The sequence below is a fragment of the Arachis ipaensis genome, chromosome B04 (genome assembly GCF_000816755.2).
Source record: "Arachis ipaensis cultivar K30076 chromosome B04, Araip1.1, whole genome shotgun sequence".
NCBI classification, from domain to species: domain Eukaryota; kingdom Viridiplantae; phylum Streptophyta; class Magnoliopsida; order Fabales; family Fabaceae; genus Arachis; species Arachis ipaensis.
The window spans coordinates 123,300,361-123,315,380 of NC_029788.2; the positions used below are offsets into that span (position 1 = coordinate 123,300,361).

At 33.4% G+C, this 15,020-nt stretch overlaps 3 protein-coding genes across 3 annotated transcripts; 2 read left to right on the plus strand and 1 right to left on the minus strand.

Annotated features, from left to right (window-relative positions):
- Positions 233–6,706, plus strand: LOC107637175 (putative pentatricopeptide repeat-containing protein At3g23330). Its single transcript, XM_016340614.2, has 10 exons — positions 233–802; positions 897–962; positions 1,125–1,247; positions 1,595–1,693; positions 1,852–1,924; positions 2,357–2,445; positions 2,721–2,804; positions 2,888–2,947; positions 3,056–3,241; positions 4,234–6,706. Exons 1-10 carry the CDS (start codon positions 710–712, stop codon positions 6,511–6,513), a joined length of 3,153 nt encoding a protein of 1,050 aa, XP_016196100.1. The 5' UTR covers positions 233–709; the 3' UTR covers positions 6,514–6,706.
- LOC107638092 (CRIB domain-containing protein RIC4) lies at positions 10,629–12,845 on the plus strand. The gene is made up of 4 exons (XM_016341266.2): positions 10,629–10,662; positions 10,820–10,955; positions 11,391–11,540; positions 12,310–12,845. Exons 1-4 carry the CDS (start codon positions 10,636–10,638, stop codon positions 12,642–12,644), a joined length of 648 nt encoding a protein of 215 aa, XP_016196752.2. The 5' UTR covers positions 10,629–10,635; the 3' UTR covers positions 12,645–12,845.
- On the minus strand, positions 13,039–14,327 carry LOC107635138 (photosystem I reaction center subunit XI, chloroplastic). Its single transcript, XM_016338515.2, has 2 exons — positions 14,081–14,327; positions 13,039–13,702 (listed from the first exon to the last, which is right to left on the minus strand). The coding sequence occupies exons 1-2, from the start codon at positions 14,231–14,233 to the stop codon at positions 13,211–13,213; spliced, it is 645 nt and encodes a 214-aa protein (XP_016194001.1). The 5' UTR covers positions 14,234–14,327; the 3' UTR covers positions 13,039–13,210.

Below are 15,020 nucleotides of genomic sequence, written 5' to 3' on the forward strand. Positions count from 1 at the left end.
GTATGAGGGTAGCGAAGTTCTCTTCTATAACATCTACTCCGTATATGGTATCACGTCAACATGAGACTAAAAATTGAAGACAAAACTGATAAAAAATCATTAATATTATTTATGGGCCTTTTTATACAAGAACAATAATATTTTTTATTTTAACAAATAACACAAAAGTGCAAAAGTGGAAATCACAGCTGCCAGCCACCACAATGATATAATTCAACCGAATGGAATTTAATTGCACTATAGCAGTCTCCACCCATTAAAATGACATAAATACCCTCGCACTCCAATCCCATCATTACACACAACACAACTTTGCATCTTCGTGCAATATGGCTTGTGAGTTGTGTCTCGGTTCCTTGCAAAAAAGCTAGTAAGCCAGAAATGAACCACCGTCGTCACTGTATATAAATGCGTAACGGGGTCAAAGCCGCGTTTGGATTCGGAGATCTTGGATCTTCGCCGGATCTCTCCCTCGCATTCTTACGCCACACACATTTGCAACACAACTAGTAAAAACCGGAACGAATTAAATATCTAATCTAATCTCTCAGATCGGAATCTTAACCTTCAAAATCAATCCAAACGCGCCCTTACTAGATCCAACTTTCTCAGATCCCTCACTTTCCCGAGAAATTCCTCTCAGAATTTTCTCACCGCCACTGCTTCGTGCTCTTCTTCTTCCTTCGCAGTCGAGGTCACGGATCCAACAATGTCTCTGCGCTTCAGCTTCAGCAATCGAGCAACCGCTCTCGCTGTTCTCCTCTGCTTGTTCTTCTTCCACCTGTCACCGACCTTCGCTCAGGTTCAGCTCTCTCCGTTTTTATCTGGTTCTTTTGAATTTGCATGCATGAATGGCGCCTATAACGTCTTTGATTTTGTGTGTTTGTGCGTGATAGGATACTCTTGCTCAGAACGGGAAGGAGGATTCCGGTGGATCTGTGGATCTCGGTCGCCGCGGCAAAGTAAGCATCCATGAGTTTCTTTTTTTTAGCTAAACTCCATTACTTGATTGAATTTAGCGATGGAAAATGAAAAGAAAAAATCGGAAGCTAGCAACTATGAATGTAGTGCTCGTCTTTCCAATTGAATGTTTGTGACTTAGCTGTTGCGATTTTTGTGGACAGCTTTGGGAGAATGATGCTGTCGGTGATTCCAAGGATGCTGGCCGTGCGATTACCTTCGATGATGATGGTCTTGGAGTGTTTGATGCATTTTTCGCCAGTCTATCAATGATCATTGTCAGCGAGGTTAGTACAACGACAACTGTTCATGCTCATGTTTGTTCGTAGCTAGCAAGTTGGATTCATAGAGATGGAACGAAAGTTACTTAGCTACATTTTGTATTAGAAGATTGCTATAGGAAGCTGGAGAACTAGTGTGTTCAGTTGCAATTTTCATGTGATTTGTTGTACATTTCTGTTCAGTGAATTATAGGAGCTACCTGTATCTAGTGGGTTGTATAGGATATCAGTTGATTCAACTTTGTTCGCATTGTAGTAGGAGGAACAATTTAGTTGTTATAAATGTTTTGTTAGACGTTGTATGTCTTACGGTTTGGGTTATGTCTTCTAACTGAAGATTCTCTTGCTGCTAGATTGGAGATGAGACATTTATAATAGCAGCTCTTATGGCTATGCGCCATCCAAAGTCCATTGTGTTGTCTGGTGCGCTAACTGCCCTGGTTGTAATGACGGTAGGTGCAAACTTCAGTTACATTTTAGATTTTAATATCATGGAGTGCTTTGTGTATGGTATTGCTAATGTGGCTTCGGCTAGCTTAGAGCACTACTTTGAGCGCTCTAACATTTTATCATTGTTATTAGGATTTAAGTTATGGTGTGTGTCAATCAGGTACTCTCCACTGGACTTGGCAGGATTGTGCCAAATTTAATTTCGAGGAAGCATACAAATAGTGCTGCAACAGGTAAATTTTCTGTCTTAGATGCTGCTGGCACTGCAATTTTTTATGTTGTAATTTGCAATTTCTGATTAGGTCATCATGTATTCGTGTCTGTTTCATTTGCTGCATATTTAGTTATGTCTTTTGTTCATGGAGACAAGGCTATTGTGTGATTAGGTTGTATGAGATGAAACCCATGAAAATTCCAATAAATAGAAAGTTGGAAACTACTAATGTTACTAACATCACCAGAATTTAATGTGGTTTAACAAACCAAAATTATTAGTTACATAACCAATTGCGTGTCTTTTTTATTGCCATGTATACCTTATTGAATTACTTGCTTAAAAAATTACATTCACGTTCTCATTTTTACTTATGCTCCAATATTTGTCTACAAGTTAACGTGTTTGTGACATAAGATGATGGTGAGCCTATGTTTTTTATCATGTGCAGTTCTATATGCTTTCTTTGGGTTGCGATTGCTGTATATTGCTTGGAGATCATCAGATTCAAAATCTTCACAGAAGAAAGAAATGGAAGAAGTATGTTTTTGACACTAGTAAAATGCTTTTTAAGTTATAGACCTGGAAAAACTGTTGCTCCAAGTGCCTAAGTTTTGCACGAAATATTGTAGTTTTCCTGTTTTTCTTCCATCTGGTCATTTTGGAAGGAGCTGTATTGATTACCTGTAGGCATATTGATGCAGACTCTTGTACAGTTGATGTATTTAAGTGTGTTATGGTTCAGAAAAATTTAAAAGATAAAACCCTGTATGGTTTAAATTTTGGTAATTGCTAAGAATTTGTTTGTGTACTAGGTTGAAGAAAAGCTTGAAAGTGGACAAGGGAAAAGTTCATTTCGGCGGATCTTTTCAAGATTCTGTACACCAATATTTCTGGAGGCAAGTGCAACTTTTGGATCACATGCTTGATTAGAAGACAATATTCTCATCTCTAACTTTTTTTTCCATTTTTTTTATTGCAGTCATTCATTTTAACATTTCTTGCTGAGTGGGGTGATCGTAGCCAGATTGCAACAATTGCAGTAAGAAACTAGAATTTCTTCTTTTGTTCAATTTTTGTCTCCTGTATATTTTTGTACTATTTGGTGCACATGACTCTGATTTTTCACATTCTGAATTTGTTTGTGCAGCTGGCAACTCACAAAAATGCAGTGGGAGTAGCAATGGGGGCAACAATAGGGCACACAATCTGCACTTCACTGGCAGTGGTGGGAGGAAGCATGCTGGCTTCTAAGATCTCCCAACGCACGGTAGCCATGGTCGGTGGCTTTCTCTTCCTCGGCTTTTCCTTGTCTTCATACTTCTACCCTCCACTATGATTAACAACTGTAGATTAATTGTCATTCTTAATAGTTTCTAGTTTTCCCCTGAAATCAGTGAAATGTTGTCCCACCTCTTTTTACATAACGTCGAAGTGATTACCCTTGTTATAGTATTCTATTGTACTTAGCTGTAAGGAAAGCTCTATACGAAGTGAAACAGGAGATTTTGTATGTCAATTCTTTTTTGTAAAATATTTTGTTTTAATATCATAAAATTTGTTGGTTCGCATATCATGATTGGTCCACTGTTGTGAATTAATCTTGGTTTAATGGGTTTGTCAGATTGACGTATATTGTAAATATTATGTGAACATAAATCGGCTAGAAACTGCTGTGTATAATAGGTTCCCAAGTTGTATAGAGTATGGACCAACTTCATCTCAACGGTGTTATGATGAGTTAATGACGTAGTACTGCCCAGCAATGGGCGTAGACTTAATTGTATCTACATTTTTATTTGCGCAAAATTTAACCAAGAACAGTTTTTTTTTTTTGGTGTGAAGAGTTATTTTGAACGTCATTTTGTTTTAATTATACGATAATTCATAACAAAATGATGCAAATGCTTATCCAAGATTCCAATTAATAGTATTACGCTATAACATCTAAAAGAAATATATACTGACGCATGCATGTAGAAAAGATGAATTAATAAAGCATTATCTTCTTTTTACCCCTTTCCACACATAAATCAAAATCATATCAGATTAGTAATATATGTACAACAATCTTGAATAACTGCAAAATGAAGTTGTTGTATTCAGTTATGATAAAATCTATACAGAAATAAGTGCATGCAATAAACTATCTACATAACCAATGTAAGATTTGATTCTTGAATTATAGATGGATCGGGGTCATTAGTTTTCCATCTTTAGCAACATGCCTACATTCATGTAAAGTTGTAAACTATACAAAAGATCTCTAGAATATTGTAACTTAAACTCTAATGACCCAAATTCTTTTGTAGTACAACGCTTATGTAGAATGATATTATATGCATGGGTTATCGTTCTTGGAAATACCATGTCTCTCAAATTTCAGTGACCAATTTTCTCAATGCCACCACCCCAATTCACACCCCTTGGCGCTATTCATGCTCAAAACTACTTCACTCCACCATATCCTATGCCCCAAAATCGGCATCACGGAAACCCATAGGTGCTTTTCATGCAAGCTTCATCAAGAAAGGTGCCCTTCAAACTATAAACTTGGTTAACCATCTTCTGACCCTCTATGTTAAACACAACAAATTGGACTATGCCCAGAAGCTGTTCGATGAAATTCCCCACAGAGACACTCACACTTGGACCATCCTTATATCTGGTTTTGCTAGAACTGGCTCCTCAGTGGCGGCCTTTGACCTTTTCAGGGAAATGCAGGAAAAGGATGCTTCCCCGAATCACTATACATTGTCTAGTGTATCCAAGTGTTGCTCAGCGGAGAACAATCTCTCACTGGGTAAGGAGATTCATGGTTGGATTCTGAGGAATGGGGTTGGTGGTGATGTTGTGCTGAAGAATTCTATCCTTGATCTTTACTTGAAGTGCAAGGCTTTTGGATATGCAGAGAGGTTCTTCAATTTGATGAATGAGAGGGATGTTGTGTCATGGAATATAATGATTGGCGCATATCTGCGAGTGGGAGATGCAGAGAAGTCTCTTGAGATGTTCAATAACTTGCCTTACAAGGATGTGGTCAGTTGGAATACAATCATAGATGGGCTAATGCAATGTGGTTATGAAACATGCGCATTGGAGCAGCTCTATTGTATGGTGGAACATGGGACGGAGTTCACTGCAGCCACACTATCCATAGCACTTATTTTGACTTCTTCATTGTCACTTTTGGAGATTGGAAAACAACTTCATGGGCAGGCCTTAAAATATGGTTTTAATTGTAATGGCTTTGTGCGGAGTTCACTTGTAGAAATGTATTGCAAGTGTGGGAGAACGGATAAGGCATCTATAGTTCTCAGAGATATACCTCTGAATTCTCTAAGAATAGGGAATGCTGGAACTGAGGAATCAAATTCAGAAATGATTTCATGGAGTTCGATGGTTTCTGGTTACGTTTGGAATGGCAAGTATGAAGATGCTTTAAAATCTTTCAAGTCAATGGTCCGGGAACTGGTTGTAGTGGAAATTCGGACCGTCACAACCATTATTTCAGCTTGTGCCAGCGCTGGAATCTTGGAATTCGGTCAGCAGACGCATGCTTACATTCAGAAAATTGGGCACAGAATTGATGCTTATGTTGGTTCATCCTTAATTGATATGTATTCTAAATCCGGTAGCTTGGATGATTCCTGGAAGATTTTCAGACAAATCTTAGAACCGAATGTTGTCTTATGGACTTCAATGATATCTAGCTGTGCGCTACACAGTCAGGGGAGGCAGGCAATCAGTCTTTTTGATGAAATGTTGAAACAGGGTATTTTACCAAATGAGGTTACATTTTTAGGGGTTTTAAATGCATGCAGCCATGTAGGGCTGCTTGAAGAAGGCTGTAAGTACTTTAGAATGATGAAAGATATTTATCACTACAATCTTGGAGTTGAACATTGCACTTCCATGGTTGATCTTTATGGTCGAGCAGGTCGCTTAATCGAGGCAAAGAACTTTATCTTTGAAAATGGCATCTCCCACTTGACTTCTGTATGGAAATCCCTTTTATCGTCATGCCGGCTTCACAAAAATTTTGAGATGGGGAAAAGGGTTTCTGATATCCTACTTCAACTTGCACCATCTGATCCAGGAGCCTATGTTCTGCTATCAAATATGTGTTCTTCAAATCATCGATGGGACGAGGCAGCAAAGCTAAGGAGTTTAATGCATCAAAGAGGTGTCAAGAAGCAGCCAGGTCAATCTTGGATTCAGCTAAGGGATCAGATCCACACCTTTGTCATGGGAGATAGGTCTCATCCACAAGACAAGGAGATATATTCATATCTTGACAATTTAATTGGAAGGTTGAAGGAAATCGGCTATTCCCTTGATGCCAATCTTGTCATGCAGGATGTAGAAGAAGAACAAGGGGAAGTACTTATTGGTCATCATAGTGAAAAACTTGCAGTTGTCTTTGGCATCATTAACACTGCTCCTAAGATGCCGATTCGAATTATGAAGAACCTCCGCATTTGTACCGATTGCCATAAGTTCATCAAGTATGCTTCTCAGCTTCTAGAACGAGAAATAATCGTCAGAGACATTCATAGGTTCCATCATTTTAGGCATGGCCATTGCTCTTGTGGAGATTATTGGTGACAATTGACAAAAGCCAAAATTATATTATACATAATTACCTAGTCTATATAGAATATTTCTGAAACCACTTTTCATTCTTTAGCATGTAAATCTTAACTCACCAGACACCAGTCCATCCGAGCCTTGTAGGCTGTAGCAGTAGCAAAAATTGACAGCAAATTCTTGTTCTAGTACTGGTTTCAGGTTAGTTTCAATTTCTGGTTTATATCTTCTATTCTATTCTGTTTTAATTTATTAAAGTACATGTTAGGCTGACCAATAATTTCAATCTAGATATCGTTTGTGATCTAGAAAGCACGGACACTTTCCTGAATTGTCGAGTCTACATGTCAAGCACATTACAAACACTAACACCCAATGCTACTTGTCTAAAACATGTCTTATGCCTCCAACTATGTCTTGATAAAAAATCAAAATATAAGGTGGCCAAATTTTCAACTCATGACAAGTTAACAATCACATCCTTTGTAATGGTAGCATGATATGATGTCTTCTCTAAGCAATTTCTAATAATAAAAAAATAGTGACTAAAATTAACAGAACTCTTCTTCACTTACCCTTCCAACAATCCATTCTGGTTTGATACGACACATATCTTAGTTATGGTTTATAAAAATCCCAACCAAGAATCAACCCCTAATAAGCATCTTGACTGAAAGTAAAAAATCCTGTGCTGTCTCATATTTCTGCAAACTATATTCCAGAACAGTGCTCACCTAACCATTTTGATGCTTTGCAGAAGGTTATGATCATATACGCCAAAGAAACTCTGGCAAAGTTCTTTGTTTATATGCATTCTGGCACCAGGTCCTGTATCTTCAAATTTTTAACAATAGAAAAAATCTTACAACACTATTGTATTGCATTGTTTCAGAACAGGGTGGTGGAAGGTATAAAAGAGGAAAACAATTGTTAAATTCGGCATGACTGAATGGAAAGCAATTGAAAATGTTGTACGAAGCATTATTTGAAATTTCTTTCGTGAATCGTGAAGAGTAAAATTAGTGATTTCACCTTTATGTATAACAGCAAATTGAAAAAGAAAGACCATATTCACTCTTACATTAATAAATTACATCGTCATAATCACAATTTATTAATAAAGTGCATATAATGTTAAATTTATATATATATTTTTGTATTCTTCGGTACCTGTGTGTTCTGCAGGCTAAAGATTAATTCGTCACAAACTTGACCTCTTTTTAAAGGTTTTGTCGTTGGTCAATAACTTACTGCATGCACGCGCAAGGAATGATTCAAACTTTCGATACTTACTTAATTAGATCAGTGAGCTAACTACTAAACTAACTCAGCTTGGTTTAAAAAAAATAAGACACGTATTAAGAATCATTTGATGCTTCTAGTCCTGCTCTCTTTATTGGAATAGTTGATTCTCAAGGTTTAATCTACACAATGTTTAGTTCTTTATCGGTTTTACACCAATCATGCATAGGCTAGGTGAACAATATTGTTAGTTAGGATAAAGACAAAAGATTATGCCATTTATTATTTTGAGTGTTTTATTAACATTAAGGAACAGTTGCTATCCATATACCATGATATTAATATATTATGAGTATGTATTTGTTAGACTTGTAAATTTATAATTAAAGGAAATAATAATGGTTTGGGAGAGTGCTTTAAAACTTGGAACAAGGTGCCGAATTTATAATGTAAAATGATGATGAAACCATTTAGGATGGAAACATTGCAAAATGCTAGTTTATGATTTCAATTTGAGAATTAGTTTAATTTTGCAATAGAAATCATTTGTTTAATAAAATAACAATAATAACAAGAGTAAAGTATCGTTTTTGTCTCCAAAATTTAGGGTAAATCTCAAAGTTGTCTCTAACGTTTAAATCGTCTTATTTAAGTCTCTAACGTTTTAAAACCGTCTCAATGTTGTCCTGCCGCTGGATCTGTTAACAGAATTGACGGTGGGACAAAATTGAGACGATTTTGAAACATTAGGGACTTAAATAGGACGAAAACATTGGAAACGAAAATGAAACATTACTTTTTTAAAAAATTACTAAATCAAGTAAAATGAAAGTAAATTTTAACCGAATAAATTGCATTACGAATTCAAGATTTTTTACACATCATAAAATACTTGTAGAATGACTAATAGATAAACTTTCGAAAAAAGAAAAAATAACTAGGATACATATATAATAAAGTATAAATTATATCTTTTTGTCTTTAATATATTGAACTTCTTTAATATTTAATTTAAATAAATTTTATTTTAACTTTGAAATAAATTTTATTTAAAAGTTAGAAATAAGGTTTAATTAAAATTCTTTAATGTTTAATTTAATTAAAATACTACTAGTCATTCTACATGTATTTTATGACGAGTAAAAATCTTAAATTTGTATAATGCAATTCATTCCATTAAAATTTACTTTTATTTTACTTGATTTGGTAATTTTTTTAAAAAGTAATGTTTCATTTTTATTCCCAACGTTTTTGTCCTATTTAAGTCTATAATGTTTTAAAATCGTTTCAATTTTGTCCCACCGTCCATTTTGTTAACAGAGATCTAACGACAGGACAACATTGAGACGATTTTAAAACGTTAGAGGCTTAAATAAGACCATTTAAATATGAGACTTACTCCAAACGTTTAGAACAAAAATAATATTTTATTCTAAAAATAATTTTTCACGTGTTCAATTTTTATTGGTAGGATATATTAAGTGATGACATACTTATAGAATAGATAATCCCTATAAGTAATGTTATGTAACTAATTTTTTTAAAATTATTTTATTCATCTTAAATTTTAAAGTCTAGATCATAAATTTTAAATCCTAATTTTTACATTATGAATTTAAACTCTAAAATTAATTAATATTGGCTAATTAAAAGTTAGTTATCTGTTCTTTCACAATCACTATCATCATCTAACATTTTGTTTCATTAAGCTTTAATCTTGAGAATCTAATAATGTAAATTGATAAATTCCTATGATGAGTTCAATGTTTTTCAGTCATCACTTTTTTTAAATATAGAGAGATTAATAAGGTCAAAAAAAGAAAAGAAAGAAAGAAAGAGTAAGAACATAACTATGTAAACTTTATTAACATGCTAAGCTTCTGTTAATCAGCATACATCAGATTTAGTAAGTGAAATTAGATAACTTAACCTTCTGCCTTCAACAAACGCATTTTCTATTCCTACAATCAATGATGCCTTTTCTTCTTTGGATTCAAGAAATATCAGATTTTGGTCTCAATCTCCATGAGGTGGTGGAGGAGATTCATTCCAAATAGGTCGCTTCACTTCCACTACTTCCACTTCGAGTCCAAAACAAGTAAACAAAACAACAAATATTTCAAAAAAGTAAAAGGGAAAAAAAAAAAAACACTAAACGTATACTATAATATAGACCTACTAAATAAAACATAAAAATGAAACATTTTAAAAAGAAAAGAAAAGAAAATTGTTGATGAATTATTGTAGAAGACAGGTAAGCGAAAGAAAAGTAGTATGTGATCTGATCCTCGTTCTTAGTAATTGGTTTTGTTTAGCCACTCACTACTCAACCAATTTTTTTTTCCAATGTGAAATGATGTCAAATTCGTTAGAGACACATAAAGTGAAATTGATAGATTTTGATATTATGATATAATAATAGAGAAATTTTTAGGATCACGAATTTTTAATATTTTTTGTCATTGTTTAACTAGTATAAACAGTAAATTGTTTTTAATAAATAAATTTTATTAATTTATATATGTAAATTAAAAATATGATATGTATAAATTATATTGATTTATGTGTATAAATACTAATAAATATAAGTGTAAATTATATATTTTTTGTGTGTAAAAAATTTCTATAAATATATATATAAATTATTATTAATCAAATACAGATAAAAAATAATAATATTTGCTGCCGGTGTAACATTGTTCGTAATAATGTAAAGTAATAGTACATTGCAATTTTTGTAGCTAAACACCTCAAACATACATACCCCCTAACTATATGTTATTATATGTGTGTGTATATGTCCCTTTCACCTACCAAACGGACATTAAATTATATTAATTAAATATATTTTATTTATCTATGTAGCTAGCTTGACTTTCCATACGTAATAATAATAACATGCTTCATAACAAATTCAATTTAAGGGTAAGGAAAATGAGTGCTTCTTGATTATGTTATGTGTAGCATATGATTATGATTAATATATAATAACATTTAGCAACAACTTTTGCTATAGCCTATGACTATATATTATACTTGTCAAATCTTAGTTCATGGTACTTGCATCTTTGTTTGCTCATAGAAAATGAGACAAAGAATGGAGAGGCTTGTGATTCTTCCCTTCTCTGCTGGTTGTATCTCTGAGGCTAGTGTTGCTGTTGGTCTTCCACAACCAAGAAGATCAAAATCACTTTCCAATACTTCAATTGATCCAATAAGTCTCTCTCTCATTATTTTTTTATTATCTTTCATAATTTTCTTATTTTTGTGATGAGTTGTAAAAACAACAGAATTTGGGTGGGTTAATTTGTGTTTTTATTTTTAGTAATTTTTATTTTTAAAATTTTATAGAAAATAAAAAAAATAAGAAGTGAAAATATAAAATAAAATTTTATTATTTTTATTGTTTTTCTTTTTTCTTTGCAAAATCTTAAAAAAAATAAAAATAAAAACACAAACTAAATGTACACTAAATTATTGGTTGTCTATGTTTATGTGTTGATCATGCTTTGCGGCATGATATAATAAGATCAGATCTCCATTCTCTGAGTTTTGAGTACTTAATGAATGAGTTTATAATATGTAATTATATTTCAAATGCTTCATTTGTATCTGATTTTTTTTTCTTTTCGTTAATTATGTGATAAGTTTAGAAGGATCTAAAGGTCCTGAAGATTCAGATGCTTCCACTGGTGAAAACGTGAAGAACCCTATGAGATTACTTGACAATGTTCCCAAGCCTAACATATCCACCGGCTTTAATAGGTTGGTCAAGGGTTTCAAGAACATCTCTCAACTATTTGGTGAGTCTAGTTGTGTTAGGATTATATGATTTTTAGGTTCAAACTAAACATATTGTTAAGAAAATATTACTTACCACTTGTCTTAATACTTTTTATATTGAATATAAATAAACGGTTTTCACATGAGTACTTGAAAATTTGATTTTTCTAAGATTCTTAAAAACTAATCTGTGATTCAATCCATAGAGTTAGAAATTTAAAATTAAATGAGATATAATAAAATAAAAGGACAGATCGATTCATAACTTTTTGGTCCGCAAACATTTAAGTTCTCGACTTTTTTAAAATCTGGATATATCGATCCTTAAGTCTAATTTGTTCAATTTTAAAAATTTTTTCACGTGTGCATCTATGTACAAAGGGAGTCATGTTTGATTTTTTTGTTCAGTCTGACGGAACCAAGTGAAGATGAGGAATCAATATCTCTAGGTTTTGAAAATGTCAGTGACTTAAATGTATTTTCAAATACTCCAAGACTTAAATGTCTGCAGATCAAAAAGTCAAGAATCTATTTGTCATTTTTTCGTATATTTATATATATAATATATTTTTTAAAATAATTTTTTGTATTTTATTATTTTGACCGATTTTTCTATTTTTGAATAGATTTTCTTGTTTAAAAAAATTTATTTACCCCCCTAATTCCTAACCGAATAATCATTTTTCTAATTAAAAATAATTTAGGAGGATAAATCATTCCTTTGGCCATAATTTCTATAAACAAATTAACCATGAAGCATAATTATGATGTGGTTTAATTATTTTATAGTGGAGAAAGATGATGATGAGGAGGATGATTTTGAAGAACTAGACATGGACATGGAAATAGGGTGCCCAACAGATGTACAACATGTTACACACATTGGTTTGGATGGAATCACAACAACAACAACAATAGCACCAACAAATGCACCACCATCATCTTCATCTTCTTCTTCTTCTGTTGACTCCATTAAAGGATGGGATCATCTAATACCCCATGAGCTTCTCACCCTCTCTGCTCATCAATCTTTGCTACAACAATATGATGAGGTTCCTAGTTTGGACCCTAAACTTGAGCCTCCATCATGTTCTCCAATGAAGTCTTCTTCTTCTTCTAATTAATATAACTTTGCATTTCATGTATATGATACATGAAGAAATAGCTCCTTGCTATTATATATATGCAAGCAAGATTTGATTGTTGTGGAAATATATATATATTTTATAGTGAGTTGCATTTACTATTATGTTGGTCATGATTGTATTTGTATGTAAATGCATAAACCAAGGTGATATATATGTCTCAGTTTGTAACTATTCCTAGCACATATATAATGCCTATAATTTTTTTTAGGAAGATTTTAGAATAAGTCTAATGGAAAGAGTAGGACTTTACCAAATCCATAGGAACTAATTATTGTTTTCTAATTGGGATTAACCATTTAACTATAGATGCATGTTATAATTAAATACTATGCTACTCTTTGCTCATCAATTTTGTTATCCACAAATTAAATTAAGATGAGAGAACAAGAGGGGGAATTTAGCATTGTAACAAAAGTGAGAGTCATTCATATACACATCCATCTCAATTCAACACTAGAAATCATTATATCATTCCTTGGTACAATTCATTGAGATTGAATATTTAGTAGATAAACCAAAGAAATTAAAATTTCTAAGTTTCTTCACTTGAAGTAGTAAGGCAGGTCCAAAACATAGAGAAGGAAGTAGGCCCAAGTAACACCGGAGATTCCTCCGAAGAAGAATCCACCGGTGAACTTGGCCCAACCGTCCGCTGTTTGGAGCTGATCGGGCTCCTTCTTGCGGCCGGTTAGGGTCAAAGATGGCGCGGTCGACGGCTGCCCTTCATTGAAGGATGCAACTCCATAGATTGTGAGGCAAATGCTTAGGATCACAACAAGTCCGGCGGCGGCGAGGGAGCCGGCACCACCGGCATAGGGAGTGTTCCTTAAAGGCCCGGCCTTTACAAATGGGCCTACTAGGAGGAAGCCATGGGCCAAGCCCACTTCAACTCCCCTTAATAGTGGGTTAACTGCTGTTCTATATGCTGGGAGGTTGGAGAGGTACCATGCAATCAATGGGCTTGATGTGATTGGGGTTTCAAGGCTTCCAATGAAAGGGTCACCATTAATTGGTTGAATCACTTGATATGTTGGCTGCAATTGAAGTGCACATTGCAATAATTATCAAAACACCAATGATTAGTGGTTTAACAATTAGTATAAGACTGTCCTAAAATTTTCTTAAAGAAATACATCATTTGCAATATTATCTAAGCTCAAAAGAGAAGATAGAATTATGTAATTTACTTTGAATTTTTTCATATGCTTACATCATAATTATAACCCTAAACCCATTTCTTGACCCTACTTACAAAAATATACTTTAAAAATTGAATGTGCAATTCATCTACATGATTGAAACACTTCATGAGACAATTAATGATAGAAAACACTAAACTATATATATGCATAAGTAACACATTAATTTGATAAACTATATAATAGTAAGCATAAATAGCATGGAAAATGTACCTTCTCAGATTGAATGGCCTTAACAGAGAAGGTGAAATGTCTTCTAGAAGGAGAGAACTTCAATGGAGAAGAGCCAGCAAAGCCCTTAGGAGTGACAAGAGGCCTAGTGAAGCTTGACTTGAGCTGGCTAACCATTGGAGAAGAAGCTGCCATGTTTGCTTCTTAGAGATCCAACAAAGAAAGAGAGAGTTGCTACTACACAAAGTGAGTGACAGGATTTGGCTAAGTACTTCCATAGCTATCTATCAATGCATGAGATCAAAGTTGTGGCTGTTGAAGCCTCTCACACCTCATTGGTTGATATGCATATCAAAACCTTATCCCTTATCCAAACCCCAACTTTCTTTTCATTTTTTATTTTTTTACTTTTTTTTTTATTTTGTTATTTTTTCAGTTGATATCTTGGTTTCCTAATGGGCTCTTTGGGTTGGGGTTGACCCCTTTGTATACAGGCTCTTCTTTCCCATTCAACCCATCAACACATGGCAATACAAACTCCAAAGTTCCAGACCAAAAGGAAAAAAACAAAAAAAAACTCTAAAGTTTAAGAGTGAGAGATCAAACTTTACTTTCTAAAGTAAAACTTAAAATTTAGAGGATTGAAATCCTTAATTTGGAGAATAAATCAGTAAACCATAAAAGATACTTCTGAATCATTAAATTGGTAAAAGAGGGTATTCACCAATTTTGCTAATGATAAAAATATTTTAAAATGCAGCAAAAGTATTCGAGGGTCAAATATATATTCTCAAAAAAAAATATTAGAGGTCGAATTTTAATACAAATTTTTTGTAATATGATTATAAAAGTAAAATATTTATATCATTGAAATTTGGTGATTTTACATTGAGTTAAAATTATTTCGTGATTTTTTGGTTAATGGTCAAAAATATCTTTTAAAAAACAAAAAAAATATAAAAATTAAATTTTGGTTTTTTTG